Consider the following 9,111-nt stretch of genomic DNA (forward strand, 5'->3'; position numbering starts at 1 on the left):
TTTTTTAAATCACATCCTTTGTGTGTTTATGTCTCATTAATGGACAGCTAAGTATTTTGTATACTAAACACTAAAAATGTGTTTTGGAATTAATTAGAAAATTCAACAATAATAACATCACTGAATGCTGTGTAACATCATTTATATACTGCTCCAGTGAGTTTTCTATTGTTGGGCTATTTGAATCATGCATCCACCAAGTGTATGATTGTTCTATTCAGATATCCCTTTTTAAACTTAAGTAACTCACTTCTAATGTAGCATTGTTCTCACTATCTGGTCACAGTTATTGAGTCACTCACACACAGGTTTGCCCAGTTTTTCATATTATCATTTTGACAGCCTAACCAAAACCGTATCCCTTAGCTTAACTGTAAATTAACTACAATTTACATCTTAACTCTTATTTTAAAAAGTCAGAAATTAGGTGCCACCTCTTATGGACTAGTGTTTCTACCAGGTTTTCACCTATTAAGTATTTTTATTTAGTGTGAGGAATTTGGGATCGACATAATGAATGTAGAGCTTAATTTACCTATATATATTCTCCATATTTTTTCTATATTAGAAATCACTTGAAACTTGACATGAATAATGCCATTGGAGTTTTTGTTTTTTTTGAAATTCACATACGAAAGTTTTTTATTTATTTTACAAATATTTTACAGTAGGAAGAGGCGGATATCATTTTTAGATCAAAAATAAACACTCACATGTAACGTGTTCAGGAGTGGGTGGGACAGAGAGGTGTAAACAGCAACTGTGCTCTTCGTCTTACATCCTGACTTGTGAGTTTGATGGGAATTAGTAGTCCATCAGGTAGTAGCACAGATGGACAACGATGACGCGGTAGCGTATTAAAAATTCGTATCACAAAATGCGATGCTATTTCCACGCATTTTTCCTTTGCGTGGTCTTCACCTTCTGCTCACTGCTATATGTGCTCAGTAAAGTAGCCTCTTCCTTGGAGGAGGGAGAGGAAGAGTCGAGTGTAAGAAACCGGAGAGTACCGCACAGGAGCAGCCATGACGCCGGGCACCTACTCAGGAAAGGCCCGGGACTGTTAGGCCTTCGACAACCTGAAAATGAGCTTGACAGGTAGCTTAGCCGGCTTTATTGTCTCATTAAATTCCACACGTTGCACTAAATGCACTTAAAGTTGCTATTTAGTTAAATATGAAGTAGAACTAGCTGTCGTTATGGTTCACTTGTTTTATTTGCGACGTCTGACGTCATTAAATGTTACAGTCACAGACCTGACGTAGTTTAGCATAACCATTGAGCTGCCAAGCTGGATAGATTTAAAACTGGCTGTTAAAATGTGCTTCTGCTACTCACTGCTCGGGTGTAATGTAATGTGTTGAGATTCAGAATCACCATTTATATCTTTATTACTTCAATTAGCTACCATGAATGACTTAGCATTTACAGAATCATTGATTAACCATGAACACTGATGCTTACCAGTTTTGTGCCTCATTAGCTTTTGATTTTGGCTGGATTTGAAGGACGGCCATCTGGTGAACTACTAACCCTTTAGTCGCTGCAGCTCAGGGCAGATCTAATCCTGAAGCATGAAGCTCTAATTTGTAAAAATAACTTCATTTTAAAGTAACTTTAAATGATGGCAAAGCTCACATTTTCATTCTGACAGGTGTAAATCACTGTCAGTTTCTTACTGGAATCCATATTGGAGACTGCCTGCTGATGTTTGTGGAGTGAACTGCTTATTGGAATCTACTCTTGGGTATGACTGGTTTATTGAATCTCTCTTAATATTATGAGTGATCATTGTTAATCCGTGAGATTTTTATTTTATGCCTTTGTATTTCCACACTTTATATCCCATTGCTGCCCTTTCTGCCCAGCTGTCAAACATGCTAACATCTCTGTGACATCACTTGAATTTATCAGTGTAAAATTTACTCTGCTAAACCACCTAATGATCACTTGCATAATATTGCACTTGACAGCCTGTGCAAACTGTAATGCCACACACAGTAATTCAGTCTCAGATGGAGCAGTAGCTATAGCCTTTCTTGTATTACAAATCTGTTTGCAAATGAAGAGACAAAACACATAGGGCTGCAACTAACAATTGTTTTCCTTATCAATTTGAGTATTTTCTTGATGAGTCGTTATGTTGTTTGGTCTATTAAACCAGAAAAAAACTTCCTAAACTTCTAAATGATGGCATCCTAAAATGTTTTGCCCACAAACCAAATATATTTATCTTTCTTCATCTATTCACTTGAAAAGGCTGAAAAATTAATTATTTTTTATATTTAGTTAAAGAAAACCTCTCAAACCAGTTAAATAGTTGGCAATTGAATGAGCAATTGATTATTGTTGCAGCCCTTAAACTCGGTCTTACTACAAGTTACTACTTACTAAAGCAACATGGCTGAAAGATTGTGTTACTGTGTAATGATTTCCGAACCAGTTTACAAAGACACTTGGAGGCACCACAAATAATAACCCTGTTCTCTATCTCTTCATTGAATCTAATGGCAGTTCCAACCTCAAAGGACTTCATTCAGCTGAGCTGAGCCTGCTGATATAATGACTTTGTTCTCTTCTGTGCATGTCATAAAATCCATTATGCATTACCATTATTAATAAAAGCCAGGGTCAGTGACTTAATCATTTAATTTGTCTTGGTTCTTAGAGAAAGGCCAGACTCTGCAGTCAAGGCACATAGTGATGAGAGGAGTCACCTGGCTGTGGTGGCCTGTGGCCCCAGGCTAGAGGAGACTCTCACTATGATGAAGTCTGCTGTTCTCTTCAGCCAGAAGCCACTGCACTTTTACATCTTTGCTGAGGACAATCTACATGAAGGATTTAGACATTCTGTAAGTGTCCTCCTGTTGTCGTCCCCAGCATTTCTTAAATGTTCATTGACTTGATTTCCTACATTTTTTTTGTTCTTATTTGATCTTACAGCTGGATTCTTGGCCCAGCACAGTACAGACCAAATTCAAGTTTACACTGTATTCCATAACATTTCCTAAGGAGAATGCAAATGAGTGGAAGAAGCTCTTCAAACCTTGTGCTTCTCAGCGGCTCTTCCTGCCAGTATGTCTAGAGTCATCTTTCATATACATGACGATTATACATATACGTGATGATTATATATTTGCAACATGCCCTCATTATTTTTTTTTATTGCTGTCTTTTTTCCAGCTGATCCTAAAGGAAGTGGATTCTTTGCTTTATGTAGACACTGATATCCTCTTCCTGAACCCAGTAGAGGACATGTGGGCTCTGCTTTCACAGTTCAATTCAAGCCAGTTGGCAGCAATGGCCCCAGAACATGAGGAGCCACGCATTGGCTGGTATAACCGCTTTGCCCGTCACCCATATTATGGCAAGACAGGCATCAATTCAGGTGTCATGCTTATGAACATGACTCGCCTCAGGGAGAAATTATTTAAGGTAATGTGCAGGTAGATTTTGTGCATGTGTGTGTGTGTGTGATTTGTTTAGTCATCTAGTTCAGCTAGTTTAGTTTAATATTGTTGTCTATCATTATGGCCATGATATCATTAAAATACAGAATAGGGGTAAGAATTTCACATGCATCAATGTTATTAATAATATCTTGGAAATTTGTTGAAAGGGAGTTAACCGTAGTAGCTGTACCACCAATTCTAACCAGGAGATGTCACTCTTGTCATCTCTTTTTAAAGCCTCACAATGAGCATTCATTTTGTCAAACAAATACAGTGTTAAGGTGATTATGGTTTCCTGAGGCAAACAAATACGAATGTTTTCTGATTACCTTATTTTGTATCTCCAGAATGACCTGACCACAGTTGCACTACATTGGGAGCAAATTCTGATGCCTCTTCTCCAGAAGTATAAACTCAACATCACCTGGGGGGACCAGGATCTTCTTAACATCATATTTCATCATAACCCAGGTTTCTGCAACCACATACACATATTTTGAGTCATTAATGCTCAGGACAAGAGCAAGGCTTACTTAAAGACATGTTGGTTGTTGGTGTTAGCTTTAATTTGACTGTTAATGTTGAATAAACATATTTTCCATTATCCTCATCCTCCTAACAACTGCACCTCTTGCTGTGTTACAGAAAGCCTGTACATGTTCCCCTGTCAGTGGAACTACCGTCCAGACCACTGCATGTATGGCAGCAACTGTCAACAGGCTGAGCAGGAAGGTGTCTTCATTCTCCATGGTAACCGGGGAGTGTACCATAATGACAAGCAGCCAGCATTTCGAGCTGTTTACGAAGCCATCCAAAAGGTAGAGAGTGCCTCAGCTTGTCAGCCGGCTGGGGTTTATCTGAGCCCTGCAGTAATATAATAAATATAAAAAAAATCTATCAGAAGGTTTCTGTATAAAATAGAGAATATTCATTATTTTAGGAGTCCTCAAGACAGACACAGGCAATAGAAAATGTAACTATTGAGTGATTATTTTATAGACTTTCTTTCTGTTGCCTGTCTCTTTAGGGGACAGTTGTGGAAACAGACCAGGCTATTTGGGCAAACATTTACGAGTCATTATATCATCAATAGGCTCTCCAGACCATTGCTTTCCTCTCGTGGATGCTTCAATCCACCAGTGTTTTAATCAATAGCCTGTTAAACATTTGTCTTTCTGTCCAAACCAGATAGATCAGCCTTACCTAGTTTCGACAAGGGAATGGGTTGCTTGCAAATTTGTTGCCCATGTGATGCATCCCATCCGATCATTAGCAACATGTTAGCATTGTGTTGTTCTAATCAATGACAAAATGAAGTTAACAAAAATACATGTATTCCTAAGTCATATATTTCTACTATATATAATACTATAATAACTTTTCAAAACAGCATTACAAAGTGCTGCACAAAGAAAGGTGATAAAAAGCAAGGAATTTGTATAGATGTATATGCAAGTCAGAAAAAAAATAACTGAAGATAATTAACATGAAAGTAATCACACAGTAGCTTAAATTGATGGTAAAAGAAAGCTTCTAAATAGGTATGATAGTATGTTTATATAAAAGGTCATTAATAAAGTCAAACTTTTGCAAAGATTAACAAATTCCTTGTTTTTGTACATTGTATGTAAAATCTAAACAATTTCAAAATTAGATCAATAATTGAGTAACAGATCATTGTCACTCAAAAGAAGGCAGCATTTAAAAAAAAAAAAGTATGTCATCTGTCTCACACTTGCAGTGACAGTCAACTTTTCCTGCTCATCATTAGTGACAGACTTCACTGATCAAGCAAGTCAGCTGGAGAGCTCTTCGCCTTCGATCTGCCCCTGTTGATTTCAGCACACTGGTCAACGTGCAGGCGGAGGGAGGGAGCATCATTAGCTGGTCTCCATCTATTACTGCCACAAGGCTCAGCCTGGCCACTATCAGTGCAGGCAATGTTCTCAGCCATTAAGTAAACGAACAGGCTTCATTATGGGGCACTCGGCCCCCGTGCCTCAATCAGTCTCTCTGACAAAACGTGCTATGGTATTTTTATTTTTTTGTTTTTGGAGTCGAGGGATGTTTAGGAATGCTGTGGTTTGTCATTTGTTTTCCCGAAACATGCCCTGTGTAAAGTAGATGAATGTGAGCTATGTGGCTTTGTGTTAGAATTAGCTAATCAGAGTACAGGCTGGTGTAATGGAGGAGGGTGTTTTTTGTAGTTATAATCTAGTCTTTGTTGAAGCTTTTATCAACCCTTACTGTTGCTCCAGCTCCTCGGGCCCCCTCCCACTTTGTTCCACTCAGTCCTGTGAGGACAGCACCCTGAAGCCTGGAGGAGGCAATTCTGAAGGAAACTCATTTCTATCCCACTAGGAGCTCCTTAGTCAGTCTGGCTCCCATGACTGGCTCTCTCAGCCAGCAAAGGAGCTTGCAATAAAAGGCACTACCATTACCCAGCCAAGCCCACAGAAGAGTTGTAAATTTTTAAGTGCTGATGCTAGTTTGAGACATGATGGCTGTGTGGACAACGCACCAGCAGCATCCACATAAAAATCAATAGGAGGCTGTTAATGGTGTTTTATTGCCTACTGCAGTATATGAATGATAATAAAGAAAGTGTGCTTTGAGTAAACTAATGTCGGGGAAAATTACAGTCAAATTAAACACTAAAAAATTGTGTTTTTTCTAGAGTGACAGAAGAAAGGTTTACTTCTCTATAAAAACAAAAGTCCTGCTTCTTGATTTATGAACTCACGTGTGTGACAAAGTGCTGTGGACAAAGTGGTGGAACAGCTAAATTATATATTATTTCTGTTTTACTTGTCACTAAATGATAAGGCATGTGTGTAATCCTGGGAGTCCAATGTATCGTACAGTATCGCCTGATTTGACAACTGTGTTAAATACAGAATGTTATTTGGGTGAATTTTGAGTGACAAATGCCATAATGCATGATTAATTCAAATGATCTGAATGTAGTTAAAATAAGAGGTTAAAGCATGAAATGAAACGTGAGTGCAGCCACTGGTGACCCCCGTATAAGTGAAATCAAATCGTTCATACTTGCACTCTTGTCTTTCCATCGTAGTACCCGTTTGGCGAGAACATGGAGGCTTTGCTGCTCGAGCCACTCGAAGAGTCGCTGCAGGCCGCCACACACACCTACTGTGGAAGAGCCAGTCATACTTTTACCAGGAGCTTAAAACAAAGTGTCACGTCTGTTCAACAGGATGTTACACAAAGACGACAATCAGGTCACCATATTGAAATCACTCCATGAATGAAGGTACACTCCTGTGGAGCAAATACGTTGGAGGAGAAATGAACTCGGACTCACATTGATCCCTCACCTTATGATGTGACACTAATGTTGTTAGATGTCTGTTCATTGAACACAGCCAGGTCACAAAATCTCTCTCGCCATGCTGAAGAGTATCCTGTGATTCCACTTTGCCCTGCAGAGATTTAAGACTTCATAGTTGATGAAAACGATCAGCTTTTTATTTTATGAGAAAGAACCTACAATCATTAGTATATTTTATCTAAGGTCTTAAGGGGGGAAAAAAATCCTCAGCAGGGTACTTAATCATTTAGAGTATTTTTAATTGGAGTTGTTTTGATAGAATTTGGCATAATGGCTTTTTTAATGCATTTGTCTATGCAGAATAACAGAAGAGTGGTTGTTTTCAGGTACTTGTTAGCGATACAAGATGAACAAAACCTGTTCATTAAGCATACCTCAAACCCGTAGAGTAGAATCTGACCAGTATTTATTATTGATTAACATCCGTGACTGGAAGCACTTTTGATGTTTTACGTGTATTATGGTACCACACAGAAATCTCATGACACCTCCGCAGATTTTCAACAAATGTGAACTCATCTCTGACCCCATGTTTACACATGTTCATCCAATAAAATGTGGCGAGCAACTGGCCACATCAGTCCAGTAAAATTGCACTTTATTATTCGAGGGTTATAGTCGCTGGCAGAATGTACAGTAAGTTTTTGATTTAAAGCCTCTTTGTAATTTTACACTGATCAAATGTTCTGTTTCACTGAGAAATGGACATCCGAAGGGTCGGTCTGCTTTGACCTGTGTTTCACTGGGAATATAACATCAAAGTTAGTGGTGTGAGCATTCAGAACATTTGGACATATACTGTAGCTAAGGTGTGCAAAGAAAAGAAGGAGGCAACAATGCATCATCCACGACTGCTGTAAAACACCAAAAAAGAAATAAAAGACTACGCTTTACTACCAAGGACGTAAGAAGGAGACTTTTATTTTTTAACATAACTGCCATCTATAAAATAATTCACATTTTCTACTGTTAAGTAATTATTTATTGCACATTTTGAAGATGGATTCATTCTGAAATATACCATTATCACCAACATCAGCACTTTTTTTCGTTCTCCAAGACAAAGACTATTAGAATTTAAATTTTTTTTTACTGGAGATTGCAAAATCTGTAGATTTAATGATTCCTGGAACAAAACTGTTGCACAAAAGTCTCAGGCTACCATTAGATTTGTTGTTTTAGCAATGCTATAATGTACACCATACAGTGTATTATTTGCCAAACAATTAATTGGAACACATCAAGAGAATATGGGAGACATGTATGTAGTTTTAAAAAAAGCTTCTACAGGTTAAAGTGTTGAGTTTGTCCTACTATTCGATGTCAAAAAATATCAGCTGTAACACTGGGTTTAATTAAGACACATTAGACGTTAGACTCAAAAGCAACTTGCTAATTTTTTATTTTTTTGCATAGTACTATAGCTATCTAATCATGTGTACAGAATATTTTATAATAAACTTTTAAAACGGATTCCTGAAGAATGGTCAGTACTTAATAATGCTTGGGGTGTGGTTGCATTTGAAATGTCACAGCATTTCAAATACAGCACGTGTCACTGATATGCTTTGTAGTTTTAGAAAAAGAAAATATGCAAGAAAACTACTTCACCTTCCTAAAGTGTTGCTGAAAAATAAATGGATTAGGCCTGCAGGCTACTTGTTGCCCACTCACTCCGCACAAATGAGCTTGAGCCATGTCCAAGAAGGCAGAGCAAGCTGAAAATAAGAAATCAATGTGTGAGTATGAAGACTTCAGAAAGTGTTAGATGTCCAAAAAAGGAGCTGATGTGTTTGAGTCGGTAGCCTCTGGCTCTTCATTTCACAGACAGATTGACAGACATGACTGGAATAGGTAATGTGTTTGCATGAGGAATAGCGGTGTGCAATGGTTTTGGAAAAACGTTTTCAATATTTTAATAATATCAATGGCTTGGTTTGCAAAGCCAGTAACAACCACAGCTGAGGTTTTCCATTTTAGACAATTAGTGGTTTCTTTGCAATTTTCTGAGCAATAACAGCGAAGGATTTTATTTATTTTGGTTGTGGTCAAAGTGGCAGATCATTTCAAGCCTCAGGACATTTTACTCCTACTCAGACTTGGGAGATCTGCTACAGTTGAAAAGGTTCAGGAATAGCCTCCAAGATAGACCTTTTTCAATTGCTCTGTCCACACCCACTCATGAAAGCATCTTTAATGGCTCAGCAAGTGCATTGTATGATTTGCTGTGTGGTATACAAAACCAAAGTGCACAAACAGGTCAATTTATTTCTCATGTAAGGTGATTATACATCTGCCGCGAAATGC

At 38.0% G+C, this 9,111-nt stretch overlaps 1 protein-coding gene across 3 annotated transcripts; it reads left to right on the plus strand.

Moving 5' to 3' along the window:
• Nucleotides 1–720: 720 nt before the first annotated feature.
• Nucleotides 721–7,327, plus strand: LOC131470371 (glucoside xylosyltransferase 1-like). 3 transcript variants are annotated; one of them, XM_058646152.1, is made up of 8 exons: nucleotides 723–1,098; nucleotides 1,655–1,747; nucleotides 2,669–2,852; nucleotides 2,944–3,075; nucleotides 3,184–3,435; nucleotides 3,800–3,923; nucleotides 4,098–4,270; nucleotides 6,529–7,327. In XM_058646152.1, exons 1-8 carry the CDS (start codon nucleotides 878–880, stop codon nucleotides 6,718–6,720), a joined length of 1,371 nt encoding a protein of 456 aa, XP_058502135.1. In that variant the 5' UTR covers nucleotides 723–877; the 3' UTR covers nucleotides 6,721–7,327. The 3 variants fall into 3 exon arrangements, with proteins under 3 accessions (XP_058502133.1, XP_058502134.1, XP_058502135.1); XM_058646150.1 differs by having other exon boundaries at nucleotides 721–1,098; nucleotides 2,944–3,435; XM_058646151.1 differs by lacking the exon at nucleotides 1,655–1,747 and having other exon boundaries at nucleotides 721–1,098; nucleotides 2,944–3,435.
• The last annotated feature ends 1,784 nt before the right edge of the window (nucleotides 7,328–9,111 follow it).

This window comes from Solea solea, chromosome 12, assembly GCF_958295425.1.
Source record: "Solea solea chromosome 12, fSolSol10.1, whole genome shotgun sequence".
Taxonomy (NCBI): domain Eukaryota; kingdom Metazoa; phylum Chordata; class Actinopteri; order Pleuronectiformes; family Soleidae; genus Solea; species Solea solea.